This window comes from Pleuronectes platessa, chromosome 6, assembly GCF_947347685.1.
Source record: "Pleuronectes platessa chromosome 6, fPlePla1.1, whole genome shotgun sequence".
Taxonomy (NCBI): Eukaryota; Metazoa; Chordata; class Actinopteri; order Pleuronectiformes; family Pleuronectidae; genus Pleuronectes; species Pleuronectes platessa.
The window spans coordinates 22,525,816-22,549,081 of record NC_070631.1 but is presented as its reverse complement, the minus strand read 5'-3'; the positions used below and the strand labels follow the sequence as shown (position 1 = coordinate 22,549,081).

The following is a 23,266-nucleotide window of genomic DNA, read 5'->3' as shown; positions in this document are numbered from 1 at the left end:
AGAGATTTTTATTTATTCAATTCATTCCTTCACTCTTCCCCTCCTTCATTTGCTGATTGCCTGGTCTCTAGCACTGTTTGATGTCTTTGTGGGTTGTTGGTTGCGTGGTTGTTATATGGCATGTGAAATGCCTGACATGAAATGCATAACCAGAACCAAGTGACTTTATGTACATTATTATTAAGTGTATTGACACCAACTCGCCTTAAAAGAGGGTTGCTCATAATTGTTGTCTGTGGTGGGGAAATATGTAGATATATTAAACCATGAGATCTAGATTTGAATAACTCTTACCTTCTTTGCAGCGTTGATACACTGCATGTATGTTTTGGCGAGGTCTGAACACTTTAGAGTCTGGTCTCGGTTGTCCTTGTAGCAGGATAAAATCTGAGTCTGGAGGCCAAGACACACTGGGTCTGTGTTACGAGGCCTGCGAAAACACGGACAATAGAAAACAGTTAGGTTTGCTTCCCTCTACCTGACTAACTTCGGCCTTGCAGAGGGATAATGAAGTCAGAAAAAACTAGGAAAGAGCAGAACCTCGAAGATTTCTAACAGCTGATCTGCAACATTTAACCACCTAAATCTTCCTCTTGATATTTCTTTAAAAAAAAGTATCAATCTGATCTGAGGTGTCTGCTTCTGCTCTCAAGCTGAATCCAGCTTCTGACAGAGTAGTATAGAACATACAGTGAGTAAAACGAGAGAGAGAAAGAGGCTGTGTTCACACAGATGCAGCCTGGAAATGAAAACTGAATTCACTGATAATTGCCAATGTCTTGAAATGATCCCAATGTGCGAGCGAACAGGCATTTTTCAAATTCTTTTCTAAACTTGCCTTTAGAAAGAAATTATGCCTTTAGCCACGGTAACCATGGTAACCGTGGTAAAAGATGGCAACAGTGAAAGACATACAAATTAAAAGTGTCCTTCTTTCTTAACAAACCGACCAAACAAAAGAAAAATGTGAAAATGAAAAGCTATTCCCAAGCGGGGAAAATGTATCTGATTAAATGAAGCAAGACAAAGATGAAAAAACAATTAACATTTACACCCACTGCAACCTGTTTAACAAGCTAAGGTGTGCATAGTAAGTGCTTCATTTCAAATCATGTAATTAGTGCTAAATCACATTTAATTAGGTGGATAGGAGCATACTGATCAAATATAACAGAAACGTGTGCACTGAGAGACTGAGCTTGCTTAATTTGATATGAGGGCTGTATTATAATTGGTCTTTGCCCGTCTATCTGTCAGATTGTTAACGATGGCGGGTTTACCTGTATACCTCACTGTAATGGATTCTGACTGATTGAAGCAAGACCAAGCAAGGCTTGAACAACCACGCAAGTATAAAAAGGCAAGTGCACAAATGCACATGGCCACACACTTTGGAGCACACTGTCAACATGAAAGTACTATGAACATGTGCAACACACAGACACACACACACCCGCACGCACGTCTCCTCCACGTTGTGCCCGGAGCATACACACTTTCTCTGCGAGGAGCAGCTCACACCAGATTTCATTGAAAGCCAAGTTAAAGGCTCTTTTTAGCTTTGATTCATAGAGGAGAGCTGACCCCAGTGTGTCATAGTCGTAGCCACACAGGCAAACACACGCTTTTTCATCAGCAACGATATCGTGAAGGCAAAGGCAGTTGATCAGAGAATGGGTGATAAAGGTAAAAGAGGAAAATAAAAAAAGAGGCACAGGGAAAAGTGAGATAGAAAGATGAAAGGGAGGGATGAAAAATCCACTGCTATTCACTCAGAGGCCCATTTCAAAAAGAGGAACGACAGTCAATCATATCTGTTCCCCCACACCACCTCTTATGGTTAATCTTCCCTATTTAATCTGTCTTGTTTGTTTTTTTTACTTGATTGTCTTCTCTTCAACTCAGTCTCCTGTCTTACTACTCCCTCGCTCGCGCCCTACGTTTCTCTCGTTACATTAACAACCTAGAGACGACGACACCAAAGTGCGCCGTCTTTATCTCTCTCTCCATTAGAGGCTCCCGAAGATAAGGAACACTCCTTTAATTTGAAATAAATGGCCTTCATCAGGGAAGCCGAAGCCCCCTGATAGCGCGGCGTGGTTTATTAAAGGCGCTTGAAGCAGAAAATTGCTTCAGCCGCAGCAAAAGCTAAAGCTCTGTCCACATGCTACAGCAAATTGAAGGTGAGGTCTTAAATCAACAATATTAACTGCGCCGCTTCCAAAAATAAATAAATAAAGAGAGGGAGAGAGAGGCGGCGTCTTCTTTTTAACTGGAGTGAAGTAAAGCAGCATCCCTGACAGCTCGTCGAGCCATGGAACGGCGCGTTGTGGTTAATGTGTGCGTATGTGTGTGAGTGCGTGTTTGCTGCAGGAGCAGTCATTTTTTCGGGGGGGGGGGAGCTCTCTACGCATCTGTGAGCGGAAAATGTGACAAAACATAAACAGTAAGATTAGCTGTTTAATTAATGGTGCTGCCCATTATTTTTAATCTTCAGCAGCGGAGGCGGACGGAACACAGAGGCTTCAGACTCGTGGACATCGCAGACCAGCTTACCAGGACGGAGAGAGGGAGGGAAATCAAAGGGGAGAAATTGGTAAATGGAAAAGACACACAACACACCAAGAACTACAAAAGTTACTGGCAAAGCAACAAGACTGATAAGAAGAATGCTTTATTGCCTCAAAACCATGCTTAGTTAAGAGTGACATTTTTTTTCCTTAATAGCTTTGGCTGTACATGTGACACATTGTTTTCTTCTATGCACCATTTATTTCTATCCTGTCAACTACAAAGTATTGGTATCTCTACTGCATTTCAGGCAAGTAATTAGAAAATCTTGTTAACATCTCATAGGAAGCAGTGCCGTAGGAGGGGAAAATTAAGGGAATCCAATATTGTGACTGACTTGAGGGCTACAACACAAGTGCAGTCAAACTCTGCAACATCTTGTTAGTGAGAACGAGTCCGAACGACATATGTTATGGTCCTAACGACATAAAATTATGCTGAATGAAACATTCCTCGCGTTTAATGTATGTATTTAATGTGTGGAAATATACGGTTTCATCAAAAAAACATGATAGCAATGATAAGGAGTGGAAAGACAAAGCCGGGTAGTGCATGTTACTGATTTTCTCCTCAGTCCGGCAAGAAATGTCTCTATCAGGTTTCTTTGGCCAGTCATCAACCTGGGCATTTTGTCTATTTTTGTCGACCTTCTGTTTCTGGAGTCCAGAAGCAGTCTTTGCCCTGAACAACTTGGGCTTACACCATCAATCATCGTCTGTTTTACACTCTCCTCCATTTCTTCCCCTTCCAAGTCTTGTTGATTCATTGTCTGATACGTGACTTATCGAGGCAGCTGCTGCAGCCCTTCTTGTGTTACTGTGGGGTATATAGGCCTGTGTATGAAGGGGACATATGGCCTATATCTGATTTGATGACTGAAGAGAGAAGATCTATAGCCCTCTGATATTTGTATTCAAGGCGTTAGCTTAGAATAAAAGAGGTGGAGAGAGAAATGAGAAAACACCAACCTGCACCACTGCAACTAATCAATCAACACAATAGGAAGCTGCTTCTTCCAGTTTCACTAAGTTTTACTGCACCACATGTTTAACATTGTGTGTAATGTACAGGAAAAAAGGTCTTGCCGACGCTTCTGCTGTTGATTCAAGCCAATTGAGCGAATCGCATCAAAGTCGACACAGCACTTTCATGTGCGCTTCACAATACACATTTGAAGAGTGAAGCTGATAAGGTTCTTAGATATTCAAGCCACATTCAGACAGAGATTTTTCTGGAATTAGTAGATACATGTCTAGCTATTCTCTTGGGGAAACCTTCTCATTCTAATCCAGAATACTTTGCAGCATTCAAATAATTTGCTCACTACTGGACAGGTCCAATAATGAGAACATGCTTACTAGAGACTCTGGCGTACACAGATCCATCCTTACTTACTGAGGCATAAACTGTCATTTGAATAGTTACAGGGTCAGAATTCCTGCAATGACGGTTGCACCATGGCTGGCTTGATTAATACTCGCGCTGAGGTTAAGTAAAGAGAAACAAAATAAATTATAACAAGGGAAGAAGAGGGCGATAGAGGTGAAGAGGAAAACAGCTTGACAGACAGAGTTGCCTCTTATCTCCAGCTTGTAGCTTGTATGCACCTGCACCCTGACAGCTTTTCAATTGACTGAGGGCACATATCCTCTTCTCCTCTATCTTGTATCTCCACTCTGCTTCACACGTCCTCCCCCATCTCTCCATTCCTATCACACCTGCAACCAGGAAGAGAGTGCCCTCTATGTACTAGAGCTCAGTCTTTACTCGGTCTCTTATATAAACATGGATGATGAGGCACAGTATATTCGTCTCTCCTGATACTCCTTTGTCAATGCTGCACATATTTTTTTCTTCTTACCGCACTCTGTAACATGACCCTGCATGATACTTCATATATACACAAATGTCCTGAATAAGTCCAGGTCCAATGCTCTCCTACTTATAAATATCCACTAAAAATATTTTAATCGCGTATTAACAATTAAAACAACCAACCCAATAAAACCTAAACACAAATTGCCTCCCATTAAATCAAGGTCAGGATCATTGCTCTTATGAGGCTCCTCGTTACTGGAATATTTTGTGGGTAGTATCAAAATTATTTTTTAAGTTTGCCACAAAAACTTCACTGAACTAGTGACTGTGCATTACAGACCAGTGTCTGTTTGCCCGGCTGAAGATGGTTTATCAGAGCGAAAACCCCAGTCTTAGTGTATTCAAAGTTAATGAGTTTTTTTTATGCTGTTCAGAAATTATTTAGTAAACGATCTAGCTTTAACAAATTGAGAGCCGTACACTGTAGCAAGATGTCAGCCACGCTTCTCACCTGTTCTACAAAATCTGACAACACCATGTCTAATATGAATTTTCACATTATATTAAGGTTAGGGTTGTTTAGTTTCACAATACGGTTAATTGCCCCCCTTGAATGGGATAGACACCTTAAGGACAACCTTGGCTTTTTTCAGCTTGCAAAATAACTTTACAAATAAAAAAATCACACTGACCCTAGTTTGAGCCCATAAACTTTTTTACTCCAGGACCATCTGAAGCTTTTGTCGTCACATATCTAAACAGCTATTAAAAAAATAAAAACTCCACGTACAGCAGTGAGAGACATTTATTACTTTTTTTTTATAAAATCTCGAGTGGGCAGCTGCTGAAAGGTAAAAGACGCCGGCTAATGACAGGAAATGTTGTAGTTTAAAAACCTGCACTCAGATACCACCAGTCCACCCAGTGAAAGGGCTGTGACTGGACTGGATGGTGGCGTAGAGCCTGACAGGTCTTGTGATGGAGTGTGTTGAACATAAGCACTATTCATTCTCAGGGTCGGAAATGAGAAAGTTTGTGTAAATTGTTCAAATGTGTTCATTAGTCAGTAAAACAAGAGTTGTTTCTTATAACGCATCAGATTCAGGATGAACAGAAATGGCCTCTGTTTATACAATGAATACCTTCAAACAATCTTATATTCCTGACAGCTGTAAAATCAAGGCGGACTGCGGTTGCATGTATAGTTGCTGTCCACTTGATAAAGTTAATAGCACAGCTACCATTACCATTCAAATCAGGGTTAATTATTTAGTTTTTCTTCAAAAGGCCACTTTAAAGTTCAGTGGCATTTAATGAACACATTGGAAATGTATCTGGGTCTAACTTCAGTGAACGACATGTTTTTGCCTGGCTTTTTTCTTACAGCACAGCAACACTGCCTTTTTCAATCAGACTTGCCTTGCCAATGTTTCCAGCCGTATCTCTGAGTGATCTCCGCTGGCTGGTATCATCTGACAAAGGCTGGGAGGATCTGACAAAGGCTGGCTATTAAGGCTAGTTCAGCTACTACTGTTACAGACAGCTGGCCTTGTTAAAAAGCCTAGGATACTGACCTGAGCTGCTTGACGTGGACATCTGCCTTGTCCGTCTCCCTCTCGCTCCCGTTCTATTACTTTCACCATTGAAGAGGAGGAGGTTGTCTCTCTCGCTCTCTCATACAAAATGTATCTGAAAAGGCAACAGTTTCCTTCCTCCTGTCTCCCTCAGTCTTTCTGTAATTGCACAGCTGAAGGTTGTCGACGAGTGAGGGAATTCAAAATGCCTTTGTTAAGTGGCCACAGTTAGGTTTAGCAATCACTGTGGCATTGTGGGCTTGCTCCCACAGACCACTGCTAAGAGGCCTCGGTTTTTCGGTGGCAGCACCAACAAGAGGGTACACATGTCATAAGGCAGGGTAGTTGTGCTGAACCACTGCAAATATCATGTGGCATTTGTTTCAAAGCTATCGACTGACTCTCACTGCAAGATTGGACCTCACTTAGACTTTCAGCGCCAGTAGTCTCACCCAGGTTCAGCAATGCCCTGTCCCAATTCACCCCTTCGCCCTACTCCATCGTTTTGCGAGTGAAGGGATAGAGTTGTCCCATTTCTCTGTGTGATGCAGGGGTAGTGGCCATCTAGCTCTTCAAACACTCCTGGAACCAAAGTTTATTCAGGACCCCCCTGCAAACGGAGGGGTAGATGAAAATTCCTAAATGCAATATGAAGGGAGGAAGCCAATCAACATGGCGACCGCCGGGCAGAAATTGCTCCTAAATTCAAGTATGAACTCTACCAAAACAACCATGAGAAAATGTTTAAATCTAGCCGAATATCTTTTTTCAATCAAGAAGCAAATGAAAATGTAATGATTAATGCTACATTTACATAAGCGATGTAAACATGCTGACTGATTGTGTATTGATCAATAGATCAATCTTTCCTGCAGTTATCAGATATAATAATGTTAGTTGATATTGTTTGTCAGCGTAATAACGTTGTTCGGTTGCTGATGAAGTAGCGAGTAGTGTACCAATTCACTGGTGAAGATTTTTTAACCCTAATCCTCGTGGCTCCGTTTGGAGGGGGACACTCCCAGGGAAGGGCACTTCATATCTAAGGGTAGAGCCAAAAGAGAGGAATTGGGACAGGGCCTAAATCTACACAAGCTGCAGCTGGAGCTTTAGTGTTCAAATGTACAGAATCATCTAGAGACCCAGTGGTGTAGACTTAAGTTCTAAAGTTGTCTTGCTGATGCAAGCCTGAAGTCAGACCAACATCTACAGCATTATGTAACCTGACGAAATCTGTGGATTTCTGAGGTGGAAGGTCTACGAAACTGGAACATGTGATGACAAGGTGGTGGATTGGGGGCCTGTGGTATTAGTTTAATTTAACAATTATATTGTTTAACTATTTATTTGCATTTCTTGCTCTTGCATGTATAGTATTGATACTACATGGCTGAATGTCCTGATAGTGTTGTTTTACTCCCCTTAACAAAGAAAGAACAATTATTAAAGCGTGCATTATGTGCTGGAGAGAACACATTATTAGTGTGACTGTGGTTGTTGAATTATGTTCTTGTGATTTAAGAAACAAAACCACATTTTTTAAATAACTATATATACAGTACATAATCTATGCATTTTATTCATGACCTACTTTAGTGTTGTAAGATATTTAACCTTATAGACATAAATGGCATATCTTAGTCTAGAAGATTTTTCTCTTCTCCATTTGGTTTTCTCTAACTTATTTATTTATTTATTTATATACTTAACAAAAAGATCTGTGTAACTTGGATCCCTGGTGTGCAGTGCATACAGTCAGTACATCAGAGCTGCAAATATGAAGGTTTGGTCAGAGAAAGCAAACCGAGACAGGAAGAGGAAAAGACAACAATAGGAAACTTGATGATTTTTTTCTTCTACGCTTCGCTGAGTTTGATATTTCAGAGCGCTAAAGGTGTCTTTCTCTCTCTTTTCATCCTCTATCTCTTTCGTATGAACACACAGGACAATGACACAGAGTGGCCCTGTGATTGTCTGGGTCTCTCAAACCACAGTATGCCGGAAGCTAACACTGCCATTTTACTTCAAGGATTAACACTGGATTAACACACACACACACACACACACACACACACACACACACACACACACACACACACACACACACACACACACACACACACACACACACACACACACACACACACACACACACACACACACACACACACACACACACACACACACACACACACACACGGGAGCCAGGGGGGGTTAGACACCTCAAATATTATAGGTGTTTGTTCTAATGCTCCGCACTGAGACAAACTTCACTCAAAACTGTTTACAGCACAAAACCAGAGTCTGTCTGAAGTTTCCCACTGATTTCTCAGGAGCTTTGTCATCTGAAAATGTTAGAACACCGAATTGTCTTTTGCTTTCAAATACACACATACACACAACGTCTATCAATTTCCAGGCTCTACCTCTCTTTTACTAACAGCAAAGGCATTTGGAATTAAATTAATGTGAGACAATTTTCAGCGTAATCAAAGCTGCAGTGGTTACAGAATTCACTCAGAAGAATTCTGAGTGAATGTGATTCTGGTCTGGCTGACCTCTAAATCGTGGTTGTTCACCTTATATATCTCATATATTAAGAAATAAAAAAACTATTTGAAAATAGAGTTACTTGATACAATCCAAGGTTTCTTCTTGTGTCCTGTAGCCGGGACAATCTCCATTTCAAAAGAGCCACAAGGGGAGAAAACGATCCACCTGCGACCTGAACAATCAAATTTGTTTGTCTCTTGCCACTCATGACCCATTGAGCATCTCCTAAGATAAAGCTACTTTTAGGTCGGACATTTTTCTTCATTATTACAGTGTAGAGCATGTGATGTTCTTAGGAACTGTTTTAGTGTGGTAAGGATTTGGAAGTAACACTACTCGGTAAGGTTTCGGAAAGATTGTGGTTGAATTAAAAGAAGTGGTTCAAATAATATACACAGGTCATGGAACTGTCATGGATCATAGATACCTCGGTGACTTCACTGGTTCCTTTCACACGGGAAACAATGTTATTGGAACTCCATTTCATCCCAACCTCTCTTTGAAAATATGATATGGTTTGCAAAACGTTTTGTGGTGACTAGACCATAAACACCCCAAAACTTGAACATGAGGTTCATTATTGTTACAATGGAGACAGAGGTCCAGTTCATCTGCGGCTGGTAGGTTCCATGGACAGGAACAAACAATATCTATTAGGTTGTTTAGTTTGAGATCACACAGCTGAGGACGTATAAGGAGCCAGACATGTATCTGACTTGTCACAGTGGGAAAGCACAGGTGTAACTAACATTACAATGACTCCATTCTACTGAAATGAACCATGGTGTAACCACTTAAGTACACATAGACAGATCAAAAACATCCCATTTCTGTATTCTGACACCATAAACACAGTCACTCGTTTCCTTACACTTTAATCCACTCATTTAACTATCACTTCTAAATTCCAAAAAGGTTAGGTTTAGACTACATTATAGAATGAATGGAGCCTAATCCATTCCCTAAAGCCTGCAAAAGCCCCATATAATTTACCATAAAGGTACTGCCGTACAGGAAGCGTTGGATTGTTTTATCTTCCTTGATAGAACACTCATGGATTCAGAATACCCTCCTTCCCTCTCGACACACACACACACACGCACAAACGCACACGCACACACACACGCAAGCAGAGGATTAGAGGTATTACTGTACTGTTTTGCCTAGAGGTAAGATCACCACGGTCTTCAACATCCAGCACGGATCAAAAGCATGCTGCAGTAGACTAATGGGAATCTCATATTCCTAAACTGCAGATAGCAGTGAACAGTCACTCAAAATTATGGAGAGGATGTGTTAACCTCCATGTGAACACACATTGAGCGGAGCATAAATGTGGTCCTCTGCGGTTGGAGCCCATCCGTTTAAATTATTTCTGCGCATGTCCAATGTGGATGATTGCCTTGGGCAGACGCAGAACACACTGGCTTGGGATCATCCCTCAGGAGGAGGGAGAAGATGTGATGTGGCTAGGAAGGAGAACATGGACAAGGGCAGCAACCACCATTGGTCAAAGCTTAACTAAAAAATTTGAATTTTACAATGGGATGTTTAAGTTTACCATTTGTCATAACTTATGCCTTTAAATATATTTTAGAAATGTAGTTTTTTTTTCTAAAACCCACATGATCTTCTTTTTCATTGGCTTTCTTTTTTTATTAGCAAGGTTGATAAAAAAAATTCAAGTTGTGGACATAATATGAGAAAAACTCTTCCAAGAAGTTGGCCACAAGCTTAAATCTGCCTCCGGGGATAGGGACACACTGAAGGACATAAACAAGTATATTTTGTCCTCACCCATAAACACTGGCGTGGCTGTACTCTTGTCTTTTGAAAGCACCGTTACTGGTGTGACACCAAATTTAACAGCAAGTCGAGGCCAGGTCTCCAATGTGAATTACAGCTGTGTGGTTTACAGACTGCAGAGGCAATAATTAGGTACCTTCTCCCTGGCTGTGGCTCATTACAAGTCCACAGTGGGAGGCGAGGATGGGGAAATAGGGTATTGTTAAATTTAGCTTAATTAAAGCAGCCAATTAAAACACTTATCACATTAGTCAGGTTTGCTCAAGAGATTGTATTCGTTTAACTAGTTAAGAAATGAGAAAAAGTGCAGATTACTATCAATCGCCGCTTGTTATTCTGCTGTTACATATGCTCATGTGCGAGTTGGTGGGTGCGTGTCAGAGGCTCCAGGGAATAATATCACCTTACGTTAGGAACTGCAAATTAGCTTGTGAACATGTGTGTGTTTGTGCATGTGTGTCTCACCTCACGTGTTCTTCAGTCTCGGAGGCAGCTTGGTGGAATTGGTCCTTGCTCTGTTCGTATCTTTCCCGATTCTAGACATAGGAGAACACAGGAAGACAAACCGAAAGCATTAGTTGAGCTCTTTCCTTTAGTTTTTTAAATATGATTTTTAATTTTTTTATGTTTTTAAATGGAAAAAGGCTTTTGGAGGCTTTTTGTAGTGGATAACTAATTCAGTTTTGTATCAAAGCACATTTACTATTACATTTTTTGTATAATTGTCATGCCATACATCTTTTAAGACAGTTTTATACACAAGTACTTCACCGGAATTTCAACGTTGTTACAGTTGTGTTGAATATCTATAGAACTGTTCCTTTTAACTTCCTGGAAAACTGACATTTAATTTTAGTTCAACAGCCTAACTTTAATGATAACAATAAACCATTAAATTATTCACAATCCTTTGTGGATTCCCATCCTTTTGACTCTTTTATCAAATCAAATAGACTTCTTGCCTTAGTCTAATAGTCATTTTATTTTCATTTACTCTTTACTCGATATTGTCCCAACACATGACCAAAAAACATTTTTCCCAGTCTTAAAGTTAACTTTACCACAGACTAATAAAAGTACAGTATGAAGGAAAAGTTGTGGCGTTGCATCCAAATCCCGAGGATGTTTTTTTTCTGTTTCTTCTGGCAAAACTAAAGCTCAGCAATAATGACTTGCATTACTCATAAATGTTTAAAGAAACTGTGATTTTTTAGTTTGCAGCCCAGAGAGCACCAACCCCAAACAAGCAGGCAGGGGTATTATGATAAAACAAGCAGCTAATCCCCAACAACTGCAGCCTCTCTTCTGCTGATCCTCCGAGCTTAGGCCTTCCAGCCCAGAGTATCCCAACCAAATATTTAACCAGCAAACTGTACCAGCTGGGGAGGGAAGGGTTACTGGAGAAGAAAAGAGAAAAAAGCTGCACGGGAGGTAAGAGAAGAATAACGGTGAAGCAGCAGAGGGCATGAAGGTAAGAGGAAAACGATAGAGGGGGAGATATTTGTGAACTCGTATTTAAGGGCAAAAATCATTCGCCTCGACAATCCAGGTACAAAAGTAGTCCCGACTATGACTTAAACACAGATTTACATGATATCTTGAAATGCAACACAGTCCCGCTTTAATGTAGTGACTTTCAATGATAAAATATGAATAGCTGACTGTTTTTATTATATTTTCAAGTCAGAAATGAGTCTGTGATGTAAAGGATTAATGAGATCCAATGTCTCACACTTTAACAGTCAGAATACTGGGTCATGATGGATCCACAGAAATGCGTGTGTAGTGTAGAAGTGGGGTTTCAGCCAGAAGCTGCTCAGTGATCAGAGGACGAAACACTTTGTGCCGCTAGGGACAACATATATCTTTTTTTTTTTTTTTATAGATAATTTTAAACAATATTGTCTTTTTCTGCCCAATTCCAAGAATTCAGTTTACAGTCCTAGAGAAATCCCCAAAGTGTCAGCAGATTAACATTCCAACAGAAACATCTATTCTCAGCGACAACAACACAGATTTGCCCTACTTCATTTGCATGGCCCCCAGACCTTTTTCCATCTCTGCACCTTGTGCATCGGCATTGAAATCCTGCACAGCCTCAGTTCACCTTGATTTTAAATGTTGTCACAGACAATCTGGGGTCTGATGCTACATTAAACAGTAGCACACACAGGGTTTCCAATACTGCATTTACTGACACATGTTTTTGGTCAAATCAAAAGAAACTGTATTTACATGTGTTTCAGGTCAAATCAACCCCCAACAAAAATGCAGCCCCAATGCAAATGAAATGGACTTTGAAACAATGGATAGCAATTAAATGAACTAATTAAATGAATTAGCTTTTTCAAAATTGTATAAGCCTTTTTAAGTAACAAACAATGCTTTATTCAGATGCTATCTCCCTATTCCCCCCCATCTCCACCTCGTCACATTGCCAGACTATAAAGCCTTACACATGGTCTAAGGCACATCTCACACTTCGTTTGCATAAACACAGTTGAGGTGTACTGTGTTTCACTGTACAGTTTATACCTTTTAAAAAAATCAGATGTATTTATGAACACCTTGTCAAAATGACCATGAAATAAATCATAGCGACATGCTGGCAGAGAACAAAGGAAGAAAGTGTTGCTTACACAACTAGGTTGTTAACATCCATCGATGTTGCCTGTGTTATTAGTGTTATATTTTTCTGAATATAAGCAGGTTCATATAACACACGTGCAAACACACGAATGTGCACGCACAATAACCCACACATCAGGATCACATAAAGTATCACTCTTACACAGAAAATTAAATTTCCCTTTTGTAAGAATTATTCTTAATACTTCACTCATGGGGATAAATTAATAGGAGTGGGAGCATTGGTTGCCATAGTGACCTGAATTAAGGGGTGTTCAGAAGATTTCTGATCCAGCTGTCATCTGCCATGTTTACTCTTTTTACACTGGTACTGAACTGACACCAACTTAAATCCAGTCATTTCTGAGCTTTTATACTGCCCCTGACACTGCATATCCTTGTATCTGTAGTAGTCACCAGTCACTGTTCATCATCCTTTGTAATAGGCGTGACTCACTCATACAACACAAATTTAAAGCTAAATAAATTACAACAACAACGATTTTGTGTTACCTGAAAAAGTTATCAAGCAGGTACAGGGTTGTTTGAATATCCAAGTTAAAATTTAAGCTAGTCATATTGTTTTAAGCTGATCCCAGTGAAAGCTCAGATTTAAGACCTCCAGGATTTGGGTTTGGCTGCTGATCGTTCCAGATGTGCAGTGACTTGCCATAAGGACAATTGACATCAATTTTATAGCTGCTTGAAAAGGACACACGCACACACGCACACACACACACGAGATGTGAAATACAACATAACAAATAAATGTCTACAGAGTCATATGTGCAAGAAGAACAATTAAAATTGATTTAAACATTTATACCAACACCTCCAGAGGATCTGACAACATTTGTTTTCATATTTATCTGTTTCGCAGTGCCTGCGTCTCCCCACCACATATTCTAATTGATTGTAGCTGGTTGGATTTTGTGGAGTGTTTACCACTGGGGAACAACGCAAGCATACTTTTTTTTCTTCTCAGGGAAAAATAATGAGGTGACTGGAATGTTAGCCACACACATACAATGTTTAGAAACATTAACTTATTATAAAACTCCTATCTTCATCTCCAGATGGGCGCAGCCTCAGTGGAAATGTTGTTAACAAGATAAACTAATAAGCTGATTCGAATCCCTCGCTGCAGCATTTTGAGAAGATGGCTCTTCACAGGATGAGAGCGTTAAACTTTGACTCTATATAGACCCCAGAGTGTTTGCATTTCCATAAGAAAGTGCAACACAGCAGAAAAGTACAGCATTTAAAAAATGCTTTGTCTCAAAGTCAATCTGACTCAAGAGCTAACAGACATAAACAGTATGTTATGAATATGTGCCTTTAATTTCATATACATATGTGCGTATACACACACGTACGTACACACACACACACACACACTCACACGCACATAAATATATATGTATATACATATATGTATTCAGTATGTTTAACACATACATACGGAATTAAGGAATATAAGGAATTCTGTATAGATTTTGAGGTGAAGACCTGATTATAAACCAGACTATACTTAGGATTACTCAAGTAATGAAGGTTCAGGTTAGTCACCAGGAAATGTATTTTTAATAGCGGCGTATTTGTGTGTGTGTGTGTGTGTGTGTGTGTGTGTGTGTGTGTGTGGGCCAATACTGACAGCATATCAAGCAGCCTGTCAGAGTTGGAGGATGATTATTATCTCCCTCTGTACGCCCTAATTGGTGTGTGTGAATGTAAGAGAGAGAATGACAGACAGTATGAAGAAGGAGAGAGACCATGAAATAAATACTTATACCATCATACTAGTGTGCATATATAAGCCAGAGAATTGAGAACTACCTTGTAGTTTTCCCATATTTTTAAAGTAAGACTTTATCCCGAGCGACGGTTCCAAGGTAGTAGACTGCTAAAAAAAAAAATCGGTCTTTCTGCTCCCCAGTGCATATTAAGAAAGGTCATGACACTTACATCTACATCTTCATCCTGTAAGTCTGTCAATGCAAAGAGTGGTATAACATAAACTAAAACCTAGCTCAGTTTTTGGTTCAGTTCAGCTGAGCAGTTTGAGATAACCGAATCTCAAACGTTGAGAACAGTCAAACAGACTAAAACCACAGCAATGCAGTCTGCAAACACACTGAGCCCCGCAGATACACACATTAACCCACAAATATACATGTACAGCACACATGCAGCTGAATATACAGTATGCATGCAAAACACGACTCTGATGCACACACTCAAACACACACACACACACACAGTCTTCTGTAAACAGACATCCTAAGCTCAGCAGCAAATACAGCTTGTGCCACTCGTATGCCAGCCTGCCAGTCTACTGCTCCCTCTGCAAACCCAACCTGTTACTAATGAGACCAGCACAAATAGCCAGGCAGCTGACACCCAGACCTTTGTGTGTGTGTGTGTGTGTGTGTGTGTGTGTGTGTGTGTGTGTGTGCGCGCGTATTTAAAATGTGTGTAGGGACAATTTACCAAGGTAATAAATGAAAAACATAAATGACTGTGTGGTAAATAAAAAATACAGATTTTTTCCTTTTGTGATGTAAGCCAGTGTGTATGTTTGACTTGAAACTAAAAGAATACTTACAGAAATTCATGGAGTAAAAGAAAGTAAGACAAAACGAAAGTAAGAAAGACGGAGAAAAGGAATGAAAGAAAGTAAGAAAGAAAGAAAAAAGTCTTCAGCAGAGCCTAGCAGGACAGGATTGGACATGCCTAGTTTCAAAAAGCCAAAACTTCAGATTTAACCGAACAGAGAAAAGCCTGTTGCTCGAGTCAGTGACTCTATCCGCTTATTGTGGCTTACGGCAGACCCACTAAACGTAACTTCTACTCACATGAGCATATGCACACAGAAACTAGATTTAAATCCCAGTCTCGTCTTTCACGCCTTGTTTCCACATAGCTCTGTGTTCCTATGTGAGTCAACTGGAAGTGTATTCAACCCTATAGTAACCTCCAGGATCGCTGATGTGTTGCAAAATCCTTTGGAATGTGCTTCCTTGTACATTGACATTTATTTTTAAAATAATTAATTAATTAAAGTAATATAGATTTGGGAGATTTCCTTTTTATTTTCACATAAAATTATTTATTTCTGTATATCAATACATATATTGATCACAATATATTCAAAATAAATAATGTACTTTAACCAGCAATGTTAAAGCAAAGGTTTTTTGTCCTGATATTGCTCCATGTGCATATTCCAAAAGACCAGGTGGTTTTGTCGAAACATGAAGAATAAAAGTTACCAAGTCTGCAGTCTGTCATCAGTAAGTTGAAGGTCCACAGGGGGCAACTGTATCTGTGGTGATGCCACTCTATTGTCACAGTTGCCCCATGTGATGCCCTCTGCTGCCAACACTCCCCCCGCCCCTAGGACAGGCTTCAATTAGGCACGGTAAACAGAGCATAATACTGAGATTTGACACATAATGTCCAGTAAAGGTCTTCTCCACCCGAGAACCAGAGGAGTGCTTCTCCCCAGAGAGCCTGTGGAAAGGTCCTCCTTGTGTGGCGCCCCGTGAGGCTGAGACCTAACTTGAGACGAACAGCTTCCACACCTCTCTGCCTTGTAAATGTCAGACAGGTGGATGAAAGAGAATGAAAGGGCTTGTAAGGGCTCTCAGGAGATGCTCAGCCTGGATCAAATTCTCTGCTTTTTCGACAGATCTTGTGCAGACTGAACTTGCTGTCTTACTCGATGGCAGGTTGTTTTAATTTACTTCAGACTTGTACTGAATGCTTTCAGTGCTAACACACTGTACCCACTGTATTAGCACTGCAGAAAAACATGGCACATACATCCTCAAGGGTAATATCACTTTAATACAAAAGATACTAATATCGGCAAGTGCCCCATCTGAAAGGGTTTCAGTTTTGGGAGCCATTGACCATGTTAATCATGTAATTTCAATTGTTTCAGCAGACTCAGACTTGTAACCCAGATCCTCTCTAGCCATCCACTTTCTTCGTATATACACAAACTTGTGGAGAGTTATTGCACGTGTGAGTGTCTGTCCCTGTATTTTTGTGATTGTAAATCAGTGTATGTGTGTGTATTTTCATGGAGATGTTTAATATATTTATATACATACAATATACCTACATCTACAGCTCTGTCTTCTCTGGGAGTCTGTGAAAGCCTCTAATAAAGTATTTTCAAGTTTGTGTCTGTGTGCGTATGTTTGTGTAAATGTTGTACCCTCTTCTCCAGTTGTGCCAGCTGTTCCTTGTAGAAGGCATCCAGCGCTGTGAGCTGGGCATCTTTCTTCTGCAGCTTCTGAACCTACAAGATAACACACACACACAAACACAAATGTCTGTGATCATCATTTAGTATCGTACAAAGATGGCTCCACTCCTGAGGGTAGTACCCCGACAAGGGGTCACAAGTTTATTCTGGGAGAATTCAAGATATATAGGATTGGAAGGTGAAGAGAAAAATGTAGAATCACATTTCGGAAAATCCTGGCCTAATAGCAGCTACGAGATGAATCGTGACCATAAATAGAAGACATTAATTCCCTCTAAAACAATGCTTTAACCTCTTAAGAGGCAGGTGAGATTTGCCTAAAACGCCTGATTGAGGAATACCCAAATTAAATGGAAAGCTGTTCTTGAACCATTTGGAGTACATGCATGATCTTGGTCTCTTTTGAAAGGTAACATTTTGAACTTTCCCCCCCAACAGAATCACTCTAAGTGCTACTGGCATTGAGTAATTAGCAGTTGGCACACAGTGAAGTAGAAGGTTTTTATTTACGCTTGAATATTTTTTAATAAACAGATGCCTGCAGATGACTCTAGCTTGGACTTATGAGCTGGAAAACACAATGGGACCCTAGCATGAAGCCTTGAATAGCCCAAGTCCAAATTTGATAACAATACCACAGAAAGCGCATGTCTAGGCGTTTTCCACAAAGGCCATTTGGCGACTCCAAAGGACTCTTTGTAACCATGGTAACCAACACGGCTAAAAAGGCTAATGTTACACTAAAAATCATACTTTTATATAAAGGACACAAAACCGGTCATATGGTTTAAAATGTATACACATAAACATCTTTCATATATTTTAGCAAAATGTAACAGTCACGACGGGGACGAAGCACGGTGCTCTGAGAACAGCTGGACACTGTTGCGCAGTGATTTGCGAGGTGTCTCCTTTGTTTTCCCCTGTCAAACATCACATCATTATTTTGGAAATTTCATTGGCTAAACGGTACGCCAGTCATCAGAACAATCGGTTGCAATTGGCTCAGCCTTTACACACGTCAGAAGAGGGGCAGGCTCTTTCAAACAACAAGATGACTCGTTGGCTATTGCAGGCTGTGGACAGCCTATGCCAGCCCATGCCAGCGCCGATTGGGTCAAGTTTAGATTGACAGCTCACATGAACCAATAGGATATGGCTATACACCATTTTGAGATCTTTGTTTACATGCAAACAGAAATTACGAGTGAGAGTACGTCCCAGTTTACACGGAGGAGGTGGCTGCACTGACATTATGCAACAAATGACAGTGGCTATTCTTTGATGTAATAGTGTGTTTTGGACTGATTATGTTACTGGATTGGATCGTCTGTACTTTTGGCCATGTACCAACACCGTTTTTGTTGGAATGTTATCGATCTGTGGTTTAATATGAATCTTCTTAGGTGAGTCACATCGACTTTGTGATCGTCTTTTTTTCTACTTCTGACTGAGACGTTGATTGTACCTGCTGTGGTAATCGGATCTTGAAATGGTTTATCTCAGTGGAATAAGCAGAATCCTAGCTTTCTAACGATATGTTGCATTAGTATCAAGCTGTACGACGCAGTTCTGTAAATAACAATGTTTGACGTGTATCGGTAAAACAGCCGACCTGTGGTCGACTACTTCTTGCCCATGGCTGGGCAAGAAGTTAAAGTCCAAAATACTGAACATTCATTCAACACAATGAAAGCATTTTTTAAGCACTAATGCAGCAAACACATTATTGTACATGCTATAATGTGACACAAAGACATCCCAGCATGTGGGCCACGATCGTTAGCACTCAAATATTTGGCCATATAGTCTTAAAAGGCCTGAGATGTGAAAGATCAAATAAAATTCCATATAGAGCCTCAAATTACAGCTTCAACTTTCAACTGCCCCTCTATTCAGCCACCCATTTAATAATGGATAGCAAACTATCCATTGTGTCCCTGCTTGTGCCAGCACAGAAAGATGAAGCCAGAACCTCGGCACACTACATATAATAGTATTTTTAGGTAGTTCAATAGCACCGAAGATGGAATACATGCTCGTATTTTCACAAAAACATGCCCATGCACATACAGGCTCATGAATGCACATGCAAAGCCACAAAACCCTGACAGTGACAGAAGAAAATAAAAACAGGAGGGGGGTACACAACAGAGAGTGAGGTGAAAACAAAACAAAAGCAAAACAAGGTTTGGAAAGAAGGAAGAGATAAGCTGCTTTCAGAAATGTACTGAAATTGCGTCGTACGTTTTCTGAACTTTTCTTGTCTGCGCCAACGCAGAACGTCAGAATGTCTGCGTTTGAATATGTGACGGCTGCAAAACTGAGAGTATAAATATCTGAAAAACTGAAACTTTATTTAAAAAAAACCTTCTTGACTTTATTAGATTCAGTTTTCTTAAGTTAGAATTTTTATTAAATAACCTCAATTAATGAAGTAGTAAATTAGTAACTGGATTGCTAGAGTATAGGATATTAGACTCTAGACATGCATGATGTTCAAAACGTTTTTTATGGAGTCTTTTTTCGAGTTCAGTTTAATAGAAATCATTGAATATTATTTCCACTTTTTTAAAGTGACTCTCAGCCAGTGCAAAGAGACAATGGGGAAATAAAAAAACTGCACGGGTTTGAAAGCATTCGAAATGGAGCGGAGAGAAAGAATTTTTAAATTGTGGCTAAACTTACCATCACCTCTAAATCATCTGGCGACTAGAGAGGTTGGGAAATGGAAAGTGAAAGGAGAAAAGAGCAGCGGGGGCAGAGAAACAAAGCGGAGTTAGGAAGGAGAGATCAAGAAAGAGGGAGAATGAAGCACAAACGGTCGGTGGATACAGCTTTAATATAGCACAGTGTTTGGTTAAGGCACTTTAAAATCTTCCATATAAAATACTTGCAATTAGTCACAGTTTTGAAACATATTAGGTTCTCTCTCCATCCATCCATTATCCAGCTTATCCCTTGAGGGTTGTCAGGGGAGCTGAAATTGGGCGAGAGGTGGTGTACTCCTTGGTTGTTGCCAGCGTACCAGGCAAGGAAGCTGGAATACCCGATAGAAACACAGGCAGACACAAGGAGAACAAGCTACTCCACACAGAAAGACCCCGGCTGAAGTGCGATTCGAAAAGGGAACCTTGCTCTGAGGTGACGGCACTAATCAACATACCGTTGTGCCACCTTATTGTATTATGCAACCCAGAAAAACAATTTTTCTGGACCTTTAAGGTGACCATAGTGAAGCCTTAGCCCTTCAGGTGAATGTTAAAATGGCCTTCTCGTTTCACACTCAGCAAATGCAACCTTCTTCTTCATGTGGCTATCAAATTACCTCTTGTGGTGTCTCAAATCAGCGGTTGAGAAGCTGAAACTCTCCAACAACAGAAATGTATTATCTTATTTCTGTGCCTCAGAAATCAAATTGGCTTTAATGAAGTCACATTTTCCGAAACATCACATGTACTATGTTTAGGTTACTGACACTTCACCTGTAATTTACACTTCCCTTATGCAATGAAGATGTGCCTTGTGAAACCGAAAGACAGTTGGCCTCCAGCATTTTGGCTCCGTCATATCATTCCCTAGGTTATAAACTAAAGTATAACCATGAGGCAAACTCAATGTAACTTTGAGTATACAGTTTGTGGTTCATAAAGTTCAGTTTGACACCAGATGGGTATTAACACACTGGAAACCTGACATGTAGAAAGTTTGAATAATAACTAACGTATCTCTGTGATTGTCAGGCTGTCAGACAGTGACTGAACTAACCTAATGTACTAGAGCGCATGCATCTGCTCTACCCGGCAAATTAATGCCAATCAATATTTTCGAAGCACTCTTGTCCCCGGATCTGAATAACAGCACAGCGGCACTGAAAAGCAGCATCGGTAAAGAAACAGCTGAGGTGAGGAGAGTCTACACGCACATACACAACCACTAACACAGAAAGGAAGATTCATCATAATTATCAGGGCTGCTGAACGCCAAATCAAATCAGAGCCGATCGTCTGTGTTTCATAAACAGACCCCTAACCGAGGAGAGACGGAGAGCGAGGGGGCTCCTGGTTCTGATGTGAGAGATACATGCACTGTGAGCTGAAAAGCTGCAGCTGGTGCATGTTAATGCAGGTGGGAAGAGGAACTGTTCATGTGTTAATATTATGTCAGACAAGTATCTGTTTGGCAGCGATTAAGCAGAAACAGAATGGATTTAATTAAAAAAACACGGCTCTCCTTCCTATCTGTAACTCTCTCCGTGTCGGCCCCGGTTTAATTTGCAGTCAGTGAGGAAACTGCGAGTGAATCAGATGACTCCTCTGGTGTCCCTCCAGGGACCTCGGAGTCTACGGTAGATAATAGCCAGCCAGGCGTGACTTTACACCCAACACACCGCACCACACCCGCATCAAGGCACATTCAAAGGACCACATGCACACAGAGGATGTCTGAGGCTTCTATGGTTATGTTTGTTTCATCGGTCTCTCTTTTGGGATACCTGAGAGTGTCTGTCATTCATTCAGTCTTTTTTGTCTATACTATGAAGTGTTATCTGTTATCACGTGTACGTGCTCTAAGGCAACACTATCACTACATGAAACAAACACATCTTTGGGCTTCGTTGTAGAAAGCGGATATCAAGGCCAAGACTCTGTCTTCCATTCACCATCCACCATTTACAGTACAACTATTTTCTTTTATCACCAAAATCAAACATTTCTTCAAACGAAACACAAACAGTGATACTTTTTGAAGGTTTTTTAGGTCCAGGTGATGTATGGCCTAACCTCCAATAACAGATATCTGCATATGAATGTAGATAAATTAGAAAAGCCAATAAATTTTGGTCAATGTGTTCCACTTTTCTTGCTCCCCACACGCATGGTTTACCTGCGCTGGCTCCAAAGTTCTGTTCCTCCCCTACAGATTCTGCCCATAAAGATGCAGAATCTGATTATAGAGGTTGGCAAAGGTGAAATTAACCCAAAATTCATCATACAGTGTTTATTTTCTCCAAAGATGTCGTTACCTTTGCCAGGGAGGTTTCAACACAAGTTCTCTAACTTGAGAAGGATTAGTCCTCCATATTGGGTAAACGTATGATTTTGATTTGTAAATATAGGATGTAGGACAAATAAATAAATGATAAAATCTCATTAGGTAATCAATACCAGCTTTTGGACTTTTTCAATCTCCTTTCGCTAAAAAGTAAAAAGAAGTGATTGTCCTTTCCATCTACGAATGGTACAACAGTAGCATTAGCCTAAGAATGGATAGACAGCTAAACAGTTTTTAGCTTGAAGATTTGGGAATGATGAACAGATCAAACAAACACACAAAAGTCATCTCAGGATTATCCCAAAACCAAGTTAATCTTTAAACTGAGCGTCGATGCTATGCATTTGTTCATTCTGTAATGTCTGTTTTAATTCCTGTGTCTTATTTGAGTCGACATGGGCTCACTGGCCAAGTGCACCTGCTCACAAAAGGAATCCACTTTGCAGCGATGATTGACAACAAAACAGTGTAAAATTATAGGGATTTCAAGCACTGTGCTGTTGGACGTACAGAACATTAAAGAGCCGCACAGTTGCCACCAAGAAAGGCGTTTCATTTTACTCAGCACTTGAGTTAATTTAAATATTCTGGACATAAAAAAACAATTCCTGAATATAGCATCAACAGAAAGATCTAGATAACTATTGCGGATATATATCATAATATATATTTGCTCAGATCTCACATGCAAACTTAAACTGATGTATCTGTTTAAAAAGAGATTTACAGAGATTTAAACAAATGCTGCTTATCACATGAGACATCAATTTTATTTTCCCCTGGCAGTTTAAAATAATTGCTCTAAAAATATCCTAAAAATGATTAGAAATGACAACAATGAAACGACCTCATCTGGTTGAGAGGAAGAAATCGAAAAAAGACTGTAAATGCTGGGAACCAAAGGGAAAACTAATTCTTAACAAATGTAAACAAGTGCAGAAAAACAACATCAGTTATTAATAAGGTGCATAGTTGAATATGGCAG

General features: G+C 40.1%; 1 protein-coding gene across 1 annotated transcript in view; it reads right to left on the bottom strand.

Moving 5' to 3' along the window:
- Positions 1 to 23,266, bottom strand: part of LOC128442711 (MICOS complex subunit mic25a) — a 51,479-nt gene that overhangs the window by 7,290 nt on the left and 20,923 nt on the right. The window contains exons 5-7 of the mRNA XM_053425277.1: positions 17,176 to 17,259; positions 10,788 to 10,858; positions 295 to 430 (exon numbers count right to left, since the gene is read on the bottom strand). Coding sequence (XP_053281252.1) covers positions 295 to 430; positions 10,788 to 10,858; positions 17,176 to 17,259 — 291 coding nt within the window. The remainder of the gene's footprint in view (positions 1 to 294; positions 431 to 10,787; positions 10,859 to 17,175; positions 17,260 to 23,266) is intronic.